Source organism: Blennius ocellaris (assembly GCF_963422515.1).
Source record: "Blennius ocellaris genome assembly, chromosome: 20".
Lineage (NCBI taxonomy): Eukaryota > Metazoa > Chordata > Actinopteri > Blenniiformes > Blenniidae > Blennius > Blennius ocellaris.
Genome location: NC_137669.1, coordinates 6,945,251 through 6,966,193, shown reverse-complemented (window position 1 = coordinate 6,966,193; position 20,943 = coordinate 6,945,251). Strand labels below are relative to the sequence as shown.

The 20,943-nt window shown below is 42.2% G+C and overlaps 1 protein-coding gene across 1 annotated transcript; it reads left to right on the top strand.

Moving 5' to 3' along the window:
• Positions 1-2,572: 2,572 nt before the first annotated feature.
• Positions 2,573-17,880, top strand: ldlrap1a (low density lipoprotein receptor adaptor protein 1a). The gene is made up of 9 exons (XM_080516411.1): positions 2,573-2,741; positions 11,265-11,407; positions 12,025-12,137; positions 12,220-12,334; positions 13,407-13,479; positions 13,683-13,793; positions 14,418-14,545; positions 14,830-14,864; positions 17,190-17,880. Exons 1-9 carry the CDS (start codon positions 2,657-2,659, stop codon positions 17,326-17,328), a joined length of 942 nt encoding a protein of 313 aa, XP_080372537.1. The 5' UTR covers positions 2,573-2,656; the 3' UTR covers positions 17,329-17,880.
• The last annotated feature ends 3,063 nt before the right edge of the window (positions 17,881-20,943 follow it).

Below are 20,943 nucleotides of genomic sequence, written 5' to 3'. Positions count from 1 at the left end.
CGTTCTCGGCCCCCTTTGCAGAATTCCTCTCTACTCCAGTCAGTATTCCTTGAAAAAACGAAACGAACCACATTAGCGAAGGCTTAAAAAGGGAAGGGCGGGGGAAAAGAAAAGTCGTCTCACGGTATTGATACGCCAACCACACTTGATTGTCTGCTCTCGTGCCCTGGAGCTGGCGTTTTGTTTACAACGATGTACATTAACTTGCTGAGGAATGTTTTATTTGTTTTTTTGTTTTTTTTAACTTTGTTTCAGTTAAGTGCCAAGTGTTGATGTTGAGTTCCCATCGATGTAGCTAGCATAATGCTTTCAGAAGTGTCATTTTGATGATTTTTTTTAATTATTATTTTAATTTCTTTTCGTCATTGGAACATATTGGGGTGGTGTTGTGTTTACAAGGTCCGAGCCGATCGCCGACGAGCAGCAGATGGTCGGCCGGGCTGATTATTGTGTTACTCACACATTTATTTATTTGTTACAAACTTTTACTGAGTGGCACTTATTTGATATATCCCATCATGTTCATTTGGATTCCTCTCCTTGTTTTTGGTTTTTATTTTTTAACCAGGAAGGATTTTGTGAATGTGTTGTGTTGGGAAAAGGTTAAAAAAAAAAAAAAAAGGGAAGAAAAGCCCCCGAACCATTTGATCACGTCGTGCTGTCATGTCGCCTACCTGGGGAAAAAGAAGAAAAAAAATTTCCAACAAAAAAAAAAAAGAAAATTGTATTGTTTGTGGATCGCTCTGGCGTTGTGAATTCAGTTCTCGGCTTTTATGAGTTTGTGTAGAAGGAAGAGAAGGTTTTAAACAAAGTGCTTTGTTTTACATTTTTATTGTTCCACCATGTTTCTTTTGTTTTGCCGAGTGACGGTGGTGGCAGTGTCCCACGTCTCACTCTGATCAACACTATTAAAGAAAGTCTTGCTGGTGGCAAAATGAATGCTGTTGAGTCCGTTTCCTTTTCACATTCACCTTTACCGAAACATGACTGACGGCAGATGTTTCCAAGGGTCCGGTCTGGACAGCGGGATCACATTTGGGAGATTGATAGTGCAAAAAAAAAATCCTGGGAAGGGAGACACTGCTCCACAATTTTATTTTGGGATTATTGGAAGCAACAATTTAATGATATGGAGATGAGATGTTCTAGACACTTTACTGAGTTTGTCTTACAAAAACAGTATCGATGTTTCATTTCCTCCAGTGGTGGTCCATTGAGTTTTAAGTAATGAGTCATCTCTTCCAGTGAATAACTCTTTCATCTCAAACCATTGCTCCATGCTCGGTGTTTCCACTTGACGCCAGTTCCTGGTTATGGCCTTTTTACTGGCAATAAGTAAAATTTTAACCAGAGCCGTCATCTTTCTTCACGGCTTCCTCAGGGTTTCCCAGATACATGACAACACTGGTGTTCAAGAGGGACCTCATACGTTTTCTGATTTTGGAATATTGTAGATACACCAAACAACTGAGTCTCCAGCATGGTTGTTGGGTTTTTTTAGCTGTCTGCTCTTAATTTGGGGAGTTGCGTATAATCTCGTCAGATTCTTCCAACCAGACTTTCTCCATGTCTTGTGAGCTGGAGGTAGATTGTGTCATGCACATTTTCTATCAAACATTTCAAATGCCAGTCTAACTCTGATACCCATTTGATTTGAAGGTAAAGTTTTGAGCAATACTTGACTGCATTTTTCACCAGTAGAAAATAGAGCATAATGTTGAAATTGCACTTAATTTAAAAAATCAAGCTGTTCAGGTTTGTGGGTGTTTGTATAAGGTTCTCAAAGCACCATCCGTCCGCCTTGTATGTCTTTTATCCAGTATCACAGGAGCTAATCACTGCTTGGAGAAAACGGGATACACCCCAGACAGGCCAGCAGTCACAGGACAAACACAGACAACACTCATTCACACCTACTGGTGATATAGAATCACAAATGTTCTCAAATGCATGTGAACTGTATAAGAAAGCCTAAAGGGAACGTATAAATCCAATCAAACGTCTTGATAGCAAATCAAACTGAAATAATTGAGTTGTTTCTGGTCTGACCCACTTTAGCTCAAATGAAAAGTTCATGTCCAAGACCAGAGCTTTAAGGGTCCCAGACTGAAACTTGAGATCAAGACCAGAGCACTTTTTCCATTTATAGCAAAGAAAGAACTTTTTTTTTAGTCCACATACAATTGCTTGAAGCATTTTGTTTACTTTTACTGTTTTTTTCTTTTTTGCAAGATAAAATCAGGAAAAAAATGAGCAACAACCCCATTGGGATGTTTACGTCCCAATGGGGTTGTTCGTGCTGCATTCAAAGCTGCACGGAAACTTTACTGATAGAAATAACACATTTTACTATAAACTTAAAGTAGTGTTTTTTGTCATAAAATAGTAGTCTTAATACTGAGTCATATAAATATATATCAGATAAAGATAGAATACTCATTAGAATTGGTTGAACTCCTGTTTGAAACGTAATGCCCCATGTGACGTGAACGCGGCGTCGCTATAAATAGCGGGATGTCCGAGTGCAAGTAAAGGCAACACCGGTCCATCCTAAGCAGCGGCGGCTCTCCGGACAACAACAACCCTTCTTCCCCGAGAACAAGCAGCGAACTCCGGCTTCGAACTCCGACGGTAACCCGCTCTCTCACGACCCGACATGGACGCACTCAAGTCGGCCGGGAGAGCCATCATCCGGAGCCCGAGCATGGCGAAGCAGTCGTGGACTGCCGGCAGACACAGAAGTAAGACAAAGTTGTGAAAATGTGTTTTTTTTTTTATCCCGTCGTGTCGGAGACAGATTATTTACTCGGTTTAAACTTTCTGCAAACTTATTTTTTTTGTGTGTGAGTGTGTGTTGTTGTTTAAAAGTGATAAAGATGTGAGTCTGAAGGGGAAAAAGTTGGTCCTGTTTTTGTTTTTTGGTTTTTTTGTGGGTCATCTATTTATTCCTAAAGTTAGTGGCTGTGTTTGTTTTTGTTATTATTGCTGGATTTAATAAGTCATTTGTTTATAAACAAACTTCAAAACATAACTATTTTACAACAAGCACAAAAAACATGTAAATTGGATATTTTAAGAGCTTATTTTATTAAACACAATCCTGTTTGCTCTCTCACATCATTGCCAGCAGCAGTAATTTGGATTTATTGGATAATCCCAATCTACATCCCCCTCCACGACCACCGGAGGAAGTACACAGGTCGGGGGTCAGACCTAAAACAGCTGATTTCTCTATCTGCCTTTTGTTTCTTGCTCGAGGGCACTTCACCCAGGGGGCAAGATCTGGCCCACACAGTGTCCCCATTACCATAAAAGTGTCCGTCAAGACCTATTGTGGGTCCTCAAGGGCCACTTTGTCAGCTAAATCTTGCTTGATCCCGGCTGTAAAAGTTGTGTGTACGTACGGCTGTGATGGCCCGAGTGGAAAAGCCTAAAAGCTCCTGCAGCCGGTAACCAAGAGGACAAGCCAGGAATGCTGTGGGTCAGTCGGTGCACGGCCCCCCTGTTGGCTCCACTTCATGCGGGTCTATTTGAAATTCCAGAAAGGCGATTGTCAAAACTGAAAAGTCCAGGGGAGATCAGATAAGTGCACTCGTCTTTATTGGAAAGAAAGACTTGTGTGTCAGGAGTTTGACATCCAGCCTTGCAGGATCTCGCCAACACTTTGTTGGGTTAATGGCTGAAGCGCAGATGTTTGGCTGTGCACATCTGTCACTGGCTGCGGTTGTTTCCAGCTGTGATCCCTGGAGCAGGCCACGCCTTCACATTTTTCACAGTGACAAAACCTTGAGCTCACCAAGTATGACTAAACCCGAAAATACACTGTTTATTTATAATGTGAGGATCGTTTATTGATCTGTCGAAGCTGTACTGTTACTTAAAGTCGCCTCAAGAAGGCGCAGAGAACAAAAATGTGATTTTTTTTTGGGGGGGGGGGTTCACATATTTATCTAGTTTAAGCCTCGTTTGCGCGACGTCTCAAGCGAAAACATTGTTTTTGTGTTTTCGTTTCAGAACGTTTTTGCGTTTACACGTGACCGTTTACAACTGAAGTAGTCGTTTTCATGTTGGGCGACTCGTGGCTGTTGTTTGTTTATTTAATGAAACCAGACTTGCCCGCAGAGAATACAATGCGAACACCGTCATTCTAATGTACAGGCAACCAAGTTGGATTGTTATTACAGTGACTCTCAATTATAAAACTACCAAAGTTCCAAGAGACTATGGACTGGGAGTCATGACACTCTGGAGGCAAACATTGCTGCCGTTGTTTTTCGGGCAGAACAACCACCTACTACGGTCGTGGTGCGCATGCGCAGTAGCAGCGTTTCACAAAAGTTGCCGTTTCCATGGAGACTGGGCGTTTTCACTAACTCCGAGCACCGTTGTCATGTAAACAGGTGCATAAAACACAATGAAACTTTTCGATTCTCCCTTGAAAACATTGCTGTGTCGCCGGGGCCTAAGGCATGTATGGCTAAAATTAAAATTAAAATTCTGCTTTGTATTACACAGGAGTCCAGTCAACAGCCCGTCCTCTATTCTCGCAGTGTCCAAGCATTCATTTTTTTTTCCTTCATCAAAACCACCAAAACCACCAAAACCAAATCTTTCAGGCACCACTGGAGAAAGCTTGCCCAGTGGTCCACGTACCACAGTCTGAGAACAATCACTCGTCATTACCTTACTGGTACATGAAGTCACGTCATTAACATGTCAGGAAACAAAAAAAAAACTGAATTCCGTTGTTGTTTGCGTTGTCTTGTCAAAAAAAGTCAGATGTGCAAGAAGTCCAGTTGTTGCGTTTTGTTGTTTGAATCTAAACACATTCATGTTGGTTGCTCATTTCTAACCGGTTCTATCATTTGAGATGGAAAAAGACATTATCAACGTGATTCCGACAAGACTAAATATGGGCGTAGTACTGGAGAAGGAGGAAGTCTTTACAGGTGAAACCGTCTTATGTTTTCCTTTCCTTTTTTTTTTTTTTAACCTAGTTTTGGACCGGCTAAAGTTTTCGCAAAGCGTGTAATCTACTAATAATTTCCAGTGAAGGCAGCTCCTGACCCAGTTGTTGGTTGCCAGGTCTCCTCCTGACTGCAGGGCTCACATTCCTCACCAAGCATTGACCCACATCGTCCGGGGCCAGATTTCCCGATCTGACTCTGAACTGATCGGCCCGGCATTCTCCGTATATTCAGATTGTGTCGGGCGACCGCAGAAAGCGGCGAGTCCGGCAGGCAGGAAAGCCTGGAGGACCTGGAGAAAACCTCGTGAACGTTCTGTACGAGTCGGCTCTTTCTTTTTCTAACCTATTGAGTTTGCCATTTAAAACGGGGCTGAACTCAACGGCGGCTCAATAGCTTCAATGCAAAGGCTTTAAACCACTTCTCGGCCCTCTGTTTTTTTTCTGTTGGGGTTCTTTTGTTCCTCTCAGTTTCGTCGCCCTAGACGACCTGTGGCGGCACATTGCCAGTGTCAAGGACGAGCCAGAGGGCGCTTGACTCTGGCAAAAAGCCCTTTTTTCCCCGAAAGGGCTTCCTTCACTGGCGGCACGTGACTGAACCAGCATAGATCGGCGCTCAATATAGCAAATTACTGCTCAGTAAGTGTATTTTTGGTCTGCGCCCATCTCATCTTTAGACCAATAGCTGTCACAGAAACTCTTTTTCAGGTTTGCGGCTCGGTCTGCTTGAAACGAACCACCAAAAAAAACCAACCTGGACTCTTTTAAAAAGTTGCTTAGTGATCTGTCTGCAGATGTTTTGAATGATGGACTTAATTTTAATTTGTGAGGTAATTCTTTTTTTTTTTTTTTAAGCAAGCTTTTAATGTATTGAGGTTTTTGAAAAAATATTTTTTTATGTGTTTTAAGACACTTTGTAATCTCAATTAGGTTTTTCGGACGAAGGGCGGAACCCTGTGAAGTCATGAACTTTTTTTTTTTTTTTTCAACAAAGCACATGTTGTAACTTCTCTCTTCTTAAAGTCTGCTTGTGTATATATTCCTCTTTATATCAGTCTCCACTGTTCTTACTTAGTTTTGGAGAAGCTGTGCTCAGGCTTTTGGGCGATTCTTGTTCTGGACTGAAGCAGGATGACAGAAGTGTTTACATTATGAGACTGCTGTGGGGACGAGTTTCCATCCAGGGTCAGAGGGCTTGTTAAGCAACAGACCAAAGCTTCAGTGAGATTTCTGTGAGCCGCACTCTTACAGAATTATTGACAGAGTATTGTTTTCTGAAGAGAGGTTGCATGCACGTAGAAAATCACCAAATTACAGTTGGTTGCTTCAGTTCTACATAAATCCAGATCATGACCACTTGGCCAGACCGGTAAAAAATAGTGTCGTCATCCAGTTTAAATTTGAACTTCAACGTGTTTGTTTTGTGGAGTATACATGATAAAAACAAAAAAGTCTATATTTTATACCAAACCAAACAATTGGAACTGAAAATGACTACAATCTCTACATTAAGCCAATTTTTTATGAAACTTTTTGGCATAAAATATAGTGAAATGTTCAAAAACCTCTCCATAGCTGTTGCATTATTGTTTTGTTGTTTTTTTTTTTTTTAATACAAACTCACCCTGACAGCATGGCTTTGAGACTCATGCTAGTTTGCCTTCTTTGATGGCAGCATCATCAATCTCTCATCTCGTGTCAGTGTTGGATTGTGTCCATTACTCCTCAGAAATGTGTTCAAATAAACAAACAAATAAAAGTTATGTTTAGAATGTTCACAACATTCTTAGTGGTTTGGCCCGATTGGAGCCTCTTATGGACGTGTGTTGTGTTTAACATCCCTGCTTCACACAGCGAGTCATTAATTCCTCCTTTTACGTCCTAAAATCCCAACATATAAGCGGCACGTGAGCAAAATGTCAGATTATCAGATTGAGGCGGCGCCGTGGGGGGTTCGACTGGACACGGAGCGAAACAAACCTCAAAAGACTAGAGCCGTGTTTTTATCAGCTCTTATGGGGTTGTTTTAATGACGTGCCGCTTCTTTGATGACTGAAGTCGAACCAATGAAACGTCTCACTTTCTTGACAGACGTTGAACTTCTCCCCGCTCCTCCAGGGTTGTGGATTTTTTTTTCTGCGTTGCAAAAGTTCATCAAGTTGTTGTGATTCTCAGGCTCCACACATCACAACGTTTTGGGTGAAATGCCTCTGAAATACTTGCTTAACTTTCTTCTTTTTTTCTTTTTTTTTTGCCTCCGCCCATGATCTTCAAAACAAGTGCGTTATCTCTGATGTGTTTACAGTTTGTTTGGGGTTTTTTTTCTCCCCGAACATGGAGTCAAACACATTCGGTGCTCTGTGTAGATCAGTGGAGTCGAGAGGAAAGTGAAATGAGTTGTAAAGGGCGGATATAAAAAAAAAAAAAAGAAAGTGTGTTGGAGGGATCCTAAGTTGCAGGAGCAGTGCTGGTGGTTTCCCCAGTGACTCTGTGTTTGGTAAAGACACACAAATCAGTCCGGACATGAATTACCCGTCACCTTCTTTTTTTTCCTAGGGGGGGGGCGGCCATGTTTGCCGCACAAAGACGTTTTCTTGTACTCGGCGGCGTGAAATAGTTGCTCATCCATCAGTGTTGGATGGAATGAATCGCAGCGGAGCTGAAGACTTTGCCTTGTCTTTAAATTCCTCCTTTTCTCCGTCTTCTATAGACGTGTTCATTAACACAACGGTGACTAAAACGTGAGGTTTCCTTTTTGTTGTTGTTTTTTTTACACCAACAGATGGTAAGTTTGCTTTGTAATTTCAGAAGAGGTCACCTGGTTTCACTGGGTCTCGGTTCACACGTGAACGCAGCTGTTTCCTTTCACGTGTAGTCGTTGCTGACCTCTGACCCCCCCGGGGCCCTTTACACTCTGGAGCCGAGCGGCGCCTGGTACCTGTACTGCTGCTGCTGCTCGCATGAGAAACTACTGCAAACTGAGGCTGGAGCCTGCTTCTTCTTCTTCTTCTTCTTTTTGTTTTCCTCCTCAAATCGGTTTGGTATTTTCACAATCATGACCAAAAAGGCACATACAATAACAGTGAACACATAACAAGGGGAGAGAAAGTCAAGCTCGAAATCGAGACAGAAAAATAAACGCATAAAAAGGAAAAAGTATGACTAAAAAGGAAACGGGAAACGGAGAGGGGGGGGGGGGGGGGCAGTAGAGCGGTTCAGTGTCAATAAGTCACCAATCATGTTATTGAAAAGGTGTAATATGCTGGAAGTCTACTTCTTGAACATAGTTTAAAAAAAAGAGTTCCATATACTATAAACTTACCAAGTGAGCTTTTCTCTATATTTCTAATTCGCTCTAATTTTCCTGAATGAAGGACGTCTTTTATCCAGTTTGTGAGGGAGGAGTTGCAGATTTCCTCTTTACCACGACGAATCTTCTGGCCAGAAGGTGACAGAAAGCTCTGTGGGTTTTTCTGAAAGGAGGAAACAGTTGGAGCAGATGTAGTTGAACACATCTGTTCTGTCATTCTGAAAATTCTCTTACTCTCCTTTTACAGCCTTTAAACAGCCTGCATGTGGTGCAAAAAGCATGATACTCTTGAGTTTTTTTATTTTATTTTCTTATTTCAGTTCAACTGGCTCTGGGTTTTACACGAAATATTAGACTTGATTTTTCAAGCACCTGTATAATTAATCTGTCTTCTTGTCGGTACGTCAAAACAAAGTAAAATGCACAGAATTGTTTTCCACATTAGTCCATAATAAAAGCCAGTAATTGCATCAGCGGATGGGCGGAAATGGTTCATAAGGCAAAACTTTCATAGTGTTTTTGTGTCCAATGCCTGGAGCCACTGAAAACTCAACTTTTTTTTTTTTTTAAATGCTGGAACTACGAATGCACACCATGGTCGTAGTAAATAATTCTTCTGCACTGTAGATGGACGACAATAACAAAGTTTCCTTCGGAGTGTCACGACTCCCCAGTCCATATTCTCCTGCCATAACAATCCCACTCCGTCGTCCGTCCATACATTTATACATTCAACGGGGCCAAAGAAGGCTATTTTCACTCCTATTTATTTTTTAACTAAAGTAAACATTTGAGACGATGAAGCCAAACTCGCCTGATGACCAACAAACTTTTTGTACCGAGTCGGCAAGTTTATTTTTGGACTTGTTAGATGAATCGATTTGGCCTAAAGGGGGTTCTGGATTCCCACAGAGCGGTTCCTCAGATCACATTGGGAACCTGAGGTTGTGCCTGCGCTGAGACGTTAGCAAAACCCAGAATAGAAAAAAAAAAAAACCCTTCTTGAGTCTACAGTGGATGTGGGAAACTACATTGGTGGAGGTGGTTGTGCCAGAAAACATCTGTAACTTTATTTTAGGCAAGAAAAAAAAAAAAGGTTTTTATGCTTTTTATTGTTGTGGGTTTTTAACTCACAAGTTGAATTCTCCACATGGCACCATTATGAGGCTCAGATGTGTGTTTAAGTGTAAAGTCGTACTGGGATCCCCCAGAGTGGACGTGGAGAAACGGTTTACCTTCAATCTTTTATTGATTTTTTTTTTTTTTTTAAATCCACCAACATTCCCACCAGTCCTCCATCCGATTACCTTCAACTTAAACCGACGCCGTTACGAATGACTGCGCACCACAAACCCGTCGAAGTTGATTTTCTCCCGCGTTGTAGCGGACGACCAGCAACAAAGATTAACATTCCTGTCGGCCTCAACTGTACGTTCCTGTAGACCTGATTAGGCGATATTGGCATGTTAAGACCCAATAATCCAACGCTGGAAACCGATGACCGAAGCGTCGCGGTCCCACCTTGTGTCCGAGCATTGTTTAGAAATCTAACGCTTCACCTCCTCCTCCTCTGGGAAATATCCTGAAAATATGATCCCTGCTTGAGAAAGTATGTAGTCATTTTACCCCGTTTCTGACCTATCGGGTTGTTGTTGTTGTTTTTTTCTCTTTGCTCGTTGACACGCGTCATCGGCCGATGAGATATTTGCATTGAGAGCAGTCGGGCTGTCTGACGTTTCATGGAACAAGCGGTTCATTTTCATCACCGGAGCCGGGTCACCGTGGGAGCACTGACTTGTTGATGTTGACTTTAACGCCACGTGCTAAAGAACAGCAGCCTGACCCCCCCCCCCAATGACACTCTTGTTTCTGTTTACACTCCTGACAGACGAGGCAAAAAAAGAAAAATCATGTTGGGCTGGAATTTAATCAATTGGCTCCATCTTGAAATTATTAAACACAAGTTGATCCATTTACACACAAGAAAGAAAATCAGGATTCGGTTGGTGTCAGAAAGGGTTTTTTTTTCCCTCTTTATTTCGTTGAAATGTATTGGAATGCAAATGTTTTGGTGAATGAATCCCAGCTGGAAGACGAAACCATCACTCGCTTCTCGCTGGCTGTGCACTTTTCATAGTTTGTGTGTGTGTGAGAGCATGTGCCTGCAGGAGTGTGTGGTATGCACTGCGTCCCAGAGGAGGATGAGTTTCCAGGTATTGGTGGTGATTTTCTGCTCTTGCCTTCCCTGATCCTCCCTCCCTCCCTCCCTCCCTCTCTCCTTTCAATTCCAGCAATTCCCTCCTTTCTTTCTCTGAGGAAATCTGTGTAAACAACTCCAGGGTCACGGCTAATCGGTCAACACACACACACACACACACACACACACACACACACACACACACACACGACGATAAGAAAGCACACACAGCGATCAGATGTTTAACGCTCCTCGTGTGTTTCAGTGAGAAATCTTTCCACTTCTGTTCTAAACGTGACATTAGCAGACTGAGACGTCCATCTGTGAACTCTGACCTCCTATCAGAGGAAAACCACACGCTCCTTATCGCAGCATGTCAGAGTCCATGTGTGCAGTTTTTTTTTTTTTTTTTTTTTATTGTCGCTCCCTATAAGTTGTTTTTGGAGAGGAGATATTTACTTTACATTCACAGCCCCTCTGACCTAAATACCCTGTTTTTGCCTCTCTCTTTTTTTTTTTTTTCTCACTTGGGGAAGAGAAGAGCTCGACTGGAAGTTCAATCCAGGCTGTTTACATTTCTCCAGCTCTTTGAATGTTCTCACGACGAATATTCATTTATTTTGGGGCATAAAGTGTGTGTGTGTGGAGAGAGAGCATATAAATATTTGATGTCTCTAACTTGAGGAAAAAACGTGATGAACGCAGATCAATGGATTGGCCCACTCGTCACTGAAAAGATTTTTTTTTTGGGGGGTGGTGACTTTTAAAAAAAAAAAAAATTTTCTCGGCAGAGCTTCCGGAGAACTGGACCGACACGCGCGAGACGATCGTGGAGGGCATGACCTTTAACCTGCGACATCTCGGCATGACCCTGGTGGACCAGCCCAAGGGAGAGGAGCTGTCGGCGGCGGCTGTGAAGAGGATCGTGGCCACGGTCAGCGCTCAGAGTCCACCTCTTAAGTCGTCTTGCTGTAGAACATGACGGCGGTATCATCATGCCGTCGGGTCGATACGAGATGTATTTTTCGAGGGAAATTACTGAAAGCTTGTGACCTCATCTGCCAATGCGGCACGAAATTCTTAAAAATTTGATTTTCAAAATCCTGTTTTAAGACTATAATGCAAAGACAAGGACTAAAATAAATAAGGAAATGACTTTAATAATAAACCAAATTGTTGATCATGTCTAAAAAAAAAAATTACATTTTAAATCTTGGTAAGTGCCAAAAACTACTCTGCACCTCAACGAACAACCAAAAAAAACTTTTTAAAGTTTAAATTTAAAGGTTATGGTGGAACTATTTTTCCAGTCTGATCCACTCGGGATGAAATTGGACCGTTTGTGGATCCGGGATTAAAATATCGTCGCGTCTGCTTTGAAACACGAGCGACGCCTGCCAACATATCATGGGTGTATTTCACGTTATTTTCACGAAAGAAGCTTTCTTGCTCTTTTTGTTTTGAAAATGTTGATAAAGTGAGAAAAAAAAAAAGAATTCCCCCAATGCTCTCTGCTGTGGAAGTTTAAAAGCTGTCGTTTCACTCTTGCAGGCTAAAGCCAGCGGAAAGAAGCCTCAGAAAGTGTCTCTCAAGGTTTCCCCTCAGGGAATCGTGCTGCACGACGGCTCCACCGACAAACTGGTGGAGAACGTCTCCATATACAGGTACGTGTCAGGCAAAGTGGCTTCCGCGGTTTTAATGTCGGCGAGAGCAAAAGTAAAAATCAAACCACGCGTCCACTCCCAGGATATCCTACTGCACGGTGGACAAACTCAACGACAAAGTCTTTGCTTACATCGCCCAGAACACCCTGAACGGGACCCTGGAGTGCCACGCCTACCTCTGCTCCAAGAGGAAAGTGGTGAGTTTGGAGCGTTTGACTTTTTTTTAATATATATATATATATATATATATAAACATTGGGTTTCACATTTAACGACACGAGGTGAAACGGAGGAGGCTTGTAACTTCTCCGACAGGCTGTTAATGCCGCGGCGTTAAACCTCGGTGGAATCAAATGGTTACATGAATGAACCCGTTTCATATCTCGACACACGTTAGCGTTACAGTAAAGTGAAATAAGCTTCACCTCCAAACTCGTGAAGTTTTTTTTTTTTTCACAGATACAAAAAAAACTGTGTGTTACGAGTCAAATTAAGAGCAGTAAAACATTTTATTGGTTTTCTAACCGTTCTTGTGTCTGTGTTTTGTGGTTTCACCTCTTTTTAAAAACAATTTTTAAGAGTTTTTGACTGTTTCGAGACATTTTTTCTTCTTTTATTTCGTGGTTCAAGCCGTTTTATATGTTCAAATTATTTTATCTGTTTAACCACTTCAGAAATTCTAGTTTTTGTTGTTCCTTTTTAGCTATTTTGCAATGTCCCCCCCCCAGCGGTTTAAACTGGTTTTTCCCCCCCATTTTTTAAAAACATTTTCAGTAATTCATCTTTTTTTCTAGCTGTTTTATCCATTTTGATGTTTTAATTCATGCATTATCTTGGGTGTTTTTGTTGTTGTTTTTTTTTAGCTCTTTTCAAATGGTTTCATAAATGCTCACACTTGTTTAAGCTTCTTTGCCTTTGTTTGAGACTGAACACACACACACACACACACACACACACACACACACACACACACACACACACACACACACACACACACACACACACAGGAGCTTAACAATGTTTATAGACCTCAGGTTTTGTGACAGCTCCTCACTGTAGCTGCATCTGTCCTTGGTTCTAATCTTTCTCGCCCGTAGTATCAACGCGGTTCACAAATGTTTCAACCGGAGTCCCTGCAGCAACACGGTCTTCTCATTCGTACTGGAACTGGGAGTCACTGAGGGGGAAGAAAAAAAAACAAAAAACCCCGAACAAATCAAACACAAATGTACCGTTTTTGTTTCAACCTCCTATGTGTTTTGTGCTCAGGCCCAGGCGGTGGCGCTGACGGTGGCTCAGGCCTTCACCGTCGCTTTTGAGCTCTGGCAGGTGGCCAAAGAAGGTGAGCAACACACTCCTCATCCTGGAAATCACACCGTCCTCCACCACCTCCCACGGAGCGGCTTCTCCTTTTGGTCGCTGGCTTAAAGTGGCTGACACTTTGTCCGGTCGTTCTGACTCGCTGAGGAAGTTAAAGTCTGTGACAGTAAAACTGTTGTCTGTCTCACTTTGGTGTTGTTGTTTTTTTGTTTGTTTGTTTTTTAGAGAAAGAAAAGAGAGTGAAGTCTGGTTCTGCTGGCGAGGGCAGCAGCAGCAGCTGTAGCAGCAGTTCGCATTCAGAGAGATCCAACAGCTTTGGCAGCCTGAAAGGCACAGGTAACACACACACACACACACACACACACACACACACACACACACACACACACACACACACACACACACACACGCACACAGCTTATAAGTTTACAGCAGGAATTTGTCAGAAATGGTCCATATTCACTCTTTTAAACCATCTTCAACAATATCCAACCCAACTTTATTTATAAAGCACTACTTAAAGAAATCCCTGCAGTGGACCAAAGAATGAATAAGATGTAAAAAGTTCACACGTTTAACATTAAATGGATAAAAGATGCAGCCAATACAATAGAGCAAATTAAAAACGTGGGTGATTTAAAAGATGATACAGAGGTTACAAACCGCTCCCGTGGCGTCGAAGGCCAAAGAGGTCGAGGCATGTTTTTAAATCAGACGGGGAACGACGTGGGTCTGATGCGACAGAGGAAAGTCGTTCCCATTGCAGATTAGGGATTTAAAAAAAAAAAAAAGTATAGAATTTCACAGCCATCTTTGACACACATGCTTCCAAGGCATTTCCAAGTAGATCATAAGAAATGACCAGAGCTTTAAAAAGAGTGTTCCGTTAGTATAACGTGAATGAAAAACAAACTGTTATTTTTAAAGATTTTTTTTTTTTTCCTCCTCCTCTTCCCCCAGATGTGGCCACAGACAACCTGCTGGACTTTGAGGACGGTGTGTCGGTGGCGGTGGAGAACAACGGGAACGTAGGAGAGGATCAGCTGGATAACCACAGAGCCTCCGAGACCAATAACAACACGGCCTGGGTACGCCGCTTCGCCCGGCGCATTCTCCACCAACTACACATCGCTGGGTTTTTAAATAATTAACTTTTTTTAAGTTTTTGATCTGGCATCACACACAAAGGGAACTTTTATAGACAGTTTGCAGTCTGTCCTCTGTGCCCTTTGTTTGACAGTGTCTCATTGATCAGTGGACGTTTTCAATCCTCTCTGAAAATGCGAGTTTAACATGTCTTGTTGTGAGTGTATAAAACCTTTCTCGGGGGTAAAGATTCATCACATTTGTACTTTGTTTTTTTTCTTTCCAGGAAATAGAAGATGGTTTGGATGAAGCTTTCTCCAGGTGAGATATTAACCGTAACCATTTAAGATAAATTAAAAACAGAAGTTTTCTGCTTGTTCATCTCAAAAAAAAAAAAAAAGAAAATCAAGCCTGTCCTGCTTTGTAGCCGCTCTGCTTCACGGCGCCACCTGCTGCCGATCTCCGTGCACTGCGGGAAACAAACTGCAGCCTGATCACGTCCAATCGAAAGGGAGTTTGATCTTTGGGGGTTGATTTGACGAACTGTCTTCAATGTGTTTGTGTCTCCAGCTGTGCTCTGGATAGCTATGGTTCATTTCCAGGTAAAGTTACGAGCCTCACTTAGCGACTTGTCCGTCCTAATTCACTAACCCGCCATCAATCCATCACACCCAATCAAACCCAGTTAAACACGGCTCACAGGTCGGGCCTGTTGGCCGCCAGTGTGAAAGTGGAGTAGTGGGTCACGGCGGCGTCGATTCCCAGTGAGCAGAGCGTCTCTCGGTAAACCAGCCCGGGGTTTCAACAGTCTGAACCCCTTTGTTGTCGAAACATGTCTTGAGATGTTGAACCGTGATGACCGAGGACCGGCGGAATAAATGAACTCGGATTAGTTTTGGTTTCTGTGCACAAAACACCTCAGTCTGACCGTCTTTGATGGAGATTTCTGATTTTTTTTTTTTTTCTTTTCATCATTATTTATTCACACAAACAGGTATTTTGTTCTCAGGATCTTTTAATCTGACAACTTCCGGGTTCAAATCTGGAAGATTAGTGGAAATTCAACAACATCGTTTAGATCAAAATCATGTTTATGAAGATTTGAACTGAGATCATGGACACAATTCATGACACAAACTTTAAACCAAATGTCACCCGAGATTTGCCTTCATGCCTTAAAGTCAGGTTTATGCAATACTCATTGTTTATAATCCAGTTCATTTCCCACATTTTCTTTCCAATGTTTCCTTTAACTCCATTAAGATTTGTTCCACAATCTTTAGATCCGTTGTCGGTGGCGTTTCTTTAACCTAATCTCTCATTATCGCTTTCTTGATTGCAACTAATCACTATATTCTCAGCAGATATATTTCATTCTGTGGGGTTTTTACAAAGTTCTAGCACCAAACAGCTGTTGGGGAGTTCATATCCAAAATATTTGACTTAATTCACTAAGGCTTTCCCCAAAAAACATATTTTTTGACATTTGTAAAAAATTATTCTTCTTATGCTAAAATGTGCCCAGTTTCATGAGCAGACCTGTAAGAAGACTGTTGCTCAACTTTCCTCTCATGTCGCACTGATCAGTCATAAAACTACTGAGAACTCCCGACTCAGTTACACCAAAACTTCATGATAACCTTCATCCATCAGAACCTCCGGCCGTTAATATCTTTGATTGCTCATGTCATCGGTGCACTGCGCTCTCACAACACACTTTCTCCTGCGTCAAGTGGTGATTTTTGTTTTAATATCACACTTATTTTATGTTTTTGTTAAAGGCAAGTCAGATCCACACGCAATAAGAAGTGAAAATCAGTTTTTTTTAACTCTGCTTGCACTATATGTACAAAATGCATTGTTGTGGTTTTTAATGTACATATAGCAAAATACACAAAGTGAAATTCAAGTGTGTGTGTGTGTGTGTGTGTATATTAGTGTACACTTGCTTCATGTCAACATTTATGAGTGTGTTGACGACATGTCATATTTAATCATTATTTCAACATTTTGTCATATCTGGTTTTGATTTAATCACAAAAAACCCACAATCTGCTTCAGAAATACCGAGAATTAAAAAAAAGGGGGTTCAAAGAAGAAAAACGGAACAAAATATCAACATGTTTTTTTTTTAAAATTATTATTATTATTCGTTGCAAGTCAAATTGCTAGCTAATCTCATGCAACCTTAGTTTGAATCTCCTTATTCCATCTTTAGAATGAGTTGAGAAATCATCCGAATTGCAGACGGATCTACAAATCCTTGTTTTTCAACAGGTTTTGGTTAAATCAGAGGTGAAACATGAGGCCCGTGGGCCAAGACTGGCCTGCAACAGGCTCCAATTTGGACATTTTACTGCATTTTACACCAGAAGGTTTCAATAAAATTGGCTTCATGTTGCAATTGAGGTCATTTACCATCTTTTAATCGGGGTGTTTTTGGTGAAAAGTTAAACATGTTCATCCTGTACACACTGCAAAATGCACCACAATGGGGAAAAACTTGTACGCTTCCAGATAATTAAACAAAACCACACTTCAAACTTGTTTGGGTTACAGTAGCAATATCTTTTTTTATCTGTTTTTTTGTTGTTGTTTCTTTTTGTTGAATTTCATCGTGACCTCGTTTGATTTGCGCTCCCTCAGACTGGCAGTGTCGCGTTCTCACCCCGAGGTCCTGGACGTTGGGCTGATGCCTCAGGACTGGCTGGCCGAGCCCGACTGGGACCGAACCAACGGGAACGTTGACTTCAGCCAGTGTGAGGACAATATCCTGGGTTTCTGACCGACGCCCCCCCCCACCACCACCACCACCACCACCCTTTCCCTCGACCGGAGCAGATGTCGTCTTCCAGCATCGTTTAAATCGGAGAGGAGGACGAGACGAGACGAGTCCTGGCCCCGTCACTCGCACCAAAGCAATAACGCCACATCCAGTGTTGCCACGTCCCCTCTTAGTCCAAACGTCACGTCTAACTTATGTTCTCCGACGTGTTTACGTCTGTTTTGCCAGCGTACTTGGCGTTTTTTTGTGTGCGTTTAGTTGTTTTTGTAGGGCTTCCTGTGCGCTGATCATTTCATATCCGCCGGCCTTAATAACAGCAGGACAATCAGCTGGACTGTATATTCAAATCATGGACGACGAGCGGAACCGTCACTGGATCCAGTGTTTTGCCAATCATCGGAAAATCTGTATTTTGTATTTTTTTTTTTGTATTATACAAAATCTTTTTCGGAAATTTTTTGTTAAAGTGATTAAAATGTGTTTCTTTTTTTTTTTTTTTTTTTAATCGTGACCATTTCTTTGTATTTTACAATCCACCAGCACTGTACAGAATTAAAGTATATTCAATATTACTGAATGGTCTTCATGCATGTTCTGGTTGAGTCGACGGGAAAACTACACAACATTAATATGTACATTCTTTCTTGCTATACACAAAGATATGTAGCATCTGAGCTACGGTTCTCAAACCTTCATACAAAAGAGCCACATTCGTTTATCACACAGCGACATGTTTAGTTTTTTGTTGTTGAAACCTGGTTTATTGAGTCATAACAAGTGACAAAATAGGACCAAACAAAGGCCAGAGCAGAGAATACATCTTCAAAAGGTCTGTATTTTACATTATCTACACATTTTGTGTGCATTGTAAACAGATTACGCTCCTCTCTGGGTGTAAGATGCATCTTTTCCCAGTGGGGGGAGGGCAGTGAGGCGACGGCTTGGTGTGTTTTGGAAACGGAAGGACAGCTGGACAGTTTCCAGAATTGTAAAATAAAATACACATGACTTTTATAGATGTCTCCATCAAAGATTATTACAGAAAGGAAATCCAGGTCGATCCATCCAGAGAAGTGAGCGGTGTGATTCAAATCATAAAAGTGTATAAAGGAAGTCACACCAGAATAATTAAAGCAATATATCAAGAGCTAAACTGACAAGAAAGACATTCATCAAATTATAGAAGAGAAAATTGGGAGCTTAATATGGAAACTAGAGAAGATGACTGGCATAACGTGCAAGATGCACCAAACAACCAGGAGTTCACGGATTGGGAGGGAGTTCTGGAAAAACCTGGTACGTTTCTTTATTACACCAAAGATTAAGAGTTAAATTGATGGTAAAAATGTTGGAGAGAATTTTGATGTGGATCGTTCACAGATCAGGAAATAACTATTTTGGGTGATGATTTCCAAAAATCTGCTGGAAATACTGGGTAGTGAGAGTCTAATGTGCTACTATCACATTGATGGTTTGTACAATAACTATCTATGGGTGTTTTTTGTTTTTTTTTCTAAACTTATCTGCACTGAATGTGCATTTCAAAACCTGCCACGTTACCGATCTGACCTTTACAAACAGAACTCGTGACCCCTGGAAGGGTTTCCAGGGTGCAGCTCGGCGTTCAAACAGCAGGGGGCAGCACTGCACCATTCAAAGCGTCACATCTTCTGCTCTGGTCCATGACGAGGTTGTACCCCCCGCTGCCAGACCTTGATGTTAGAACATGTCTAATTGTGTCCAATAAGCCTCCCGTCCTGCTTCTGCTCAGCTGGAAGTGACGGCGCACGGGGGGGTCAATAAAAGCGGTTTTGGGAGAAAGAAGCTGTTTATAATTGATCTGGAAAGCAGAAGCATGAGGGCTTCACCGTGCAAACACACACGTTTCCCTGCCACGTTCTGCACTCAACTCGTGTGTGTGTGCGTGTGTGTGAACAGGACTCTAGAGGCCTGAAAGTCACGCGCTCCCTCCCTCCCTCATCCTCCCTCTATCAGGCTCTGGCTCAGTGAAGCAGGAGGATTTTTTTCCTTTTCTTTCTTTCCCCCTTACGATTCGTCCCGACAAGCTTACTTAACCACCTGCATTATTTAGCAGCCTTTCCTCAAAGGGAGCTCCGAGCCTCCTGGCTCCACTCTCTGGAAGTTTGATGAAAGCGTTCCCGCTGAGAAGCGAGGCGGTAAGGGTTAACGCTTCGCCGAGCCTTTGGGCGTCAAGGTCAAGTGGCAGATGATCGGCGAACTCCCCTCCAGATGATCACTTTTTTACAGCACCGATCTCCAATCAGGCCGCCTTTTCCTACACAGTCTCTCTCCTTCTCACCCCCCCTCCGGCCTCTTACGCTCCTGGCTTTCAACTTTCCCCACACGATCCACGACAACACAAAACAGGCTCCCATCGGAGGTCAAGACGGAGAAAAAAAGAAAAAAAAAAAAGACGAGTGTGGAACATGAAGGCAGCAGGAGATGATGTGTGTCTGACGGGAAGCTGCAGCCGGCAGGAAGTCGGCCCGAGCTGCAAACGGCCTCAGTCCAGCATCTTTGAAGGTGCATTCAGAAGGAAAGAAAAAAAAAAAACTGGCGAAAAAGTGAAGTTTAATAATCTGTCTGGAGCAAAAAGTGTGAACGAAGGGCAGCGAGTGAGGAATCGGCTTTATTTTAATTTGAAAATCAGTGGAATTGACCCCATGGTGAGAGCTCAGGGACCTTTACAGACTTTAAAGCCAGGTTCACGAGACGTTTTGCGTTTCACATTTGCACTGCAAACCCTGAAAACAACGTAGTTTTCATGTTGGGTCACGAGTGGGGGCCTTTTTTTTTTTGTGCGGCGTCACAAACATGAACAGTACACAGACATTTATACAAACACAAAAAGGAGCTAGATTGCCATCGCTGGTGGCTCAATTAAAGTTCAAGTGGGGGAGTAAATGGATCCTCAGTGCTGCTTTTTCTTGAATCTTTTTAACTTGAAATGCTGTGTAGACGGGGCCTAAGGTGCAGAGTCGACAATCCGCTCTGCGGACTCGTCGTTCCAGACAAAATCACACAATCTCAAAACAACTGCGGATCACAGAGACAACAGGAGACTGTGAAGTCCAAACACAGAACACACCGGAGAGCGACTAACAAACAGACGGGCCGCCAGGAGGAGCCCAATATGAAGCTCAGCCGCCAGGTGAAGACGATCAGTCACTCAGTCACAGGTGAAGCTCATCAGGGAGGCAATCAGACACCAGGAGGAGGCGAGGGCAAGGAGAAACACAGAGACGGAATCAACAAAATAACACACGGAAGAAAATGTGTGCCAGATAAATACTCTACAGCAATAAACTGGTCTTAAAATTCTAAATGAGGAAGAAAATCTGTTTTATCTGGCGGGGAAAAATAGATCCAAGGCTTTATAAGCAGCATCAGGAGACGACATTTTACATCCTTGTTAGTTTTATGACTGTCACTTTCAGAAATTTGAAAGAAATTGTGAGAAATGCAGAAGTGCAGTAGCTAATTATATATATATCTTCTATCAAATACGCCAAAGGTTCTGTTTACTTGACAACCTTTCAAGTGAAAATACATCATTTTTATGTTTCCATATGGCAAAGATTTCGCAACAAGGTC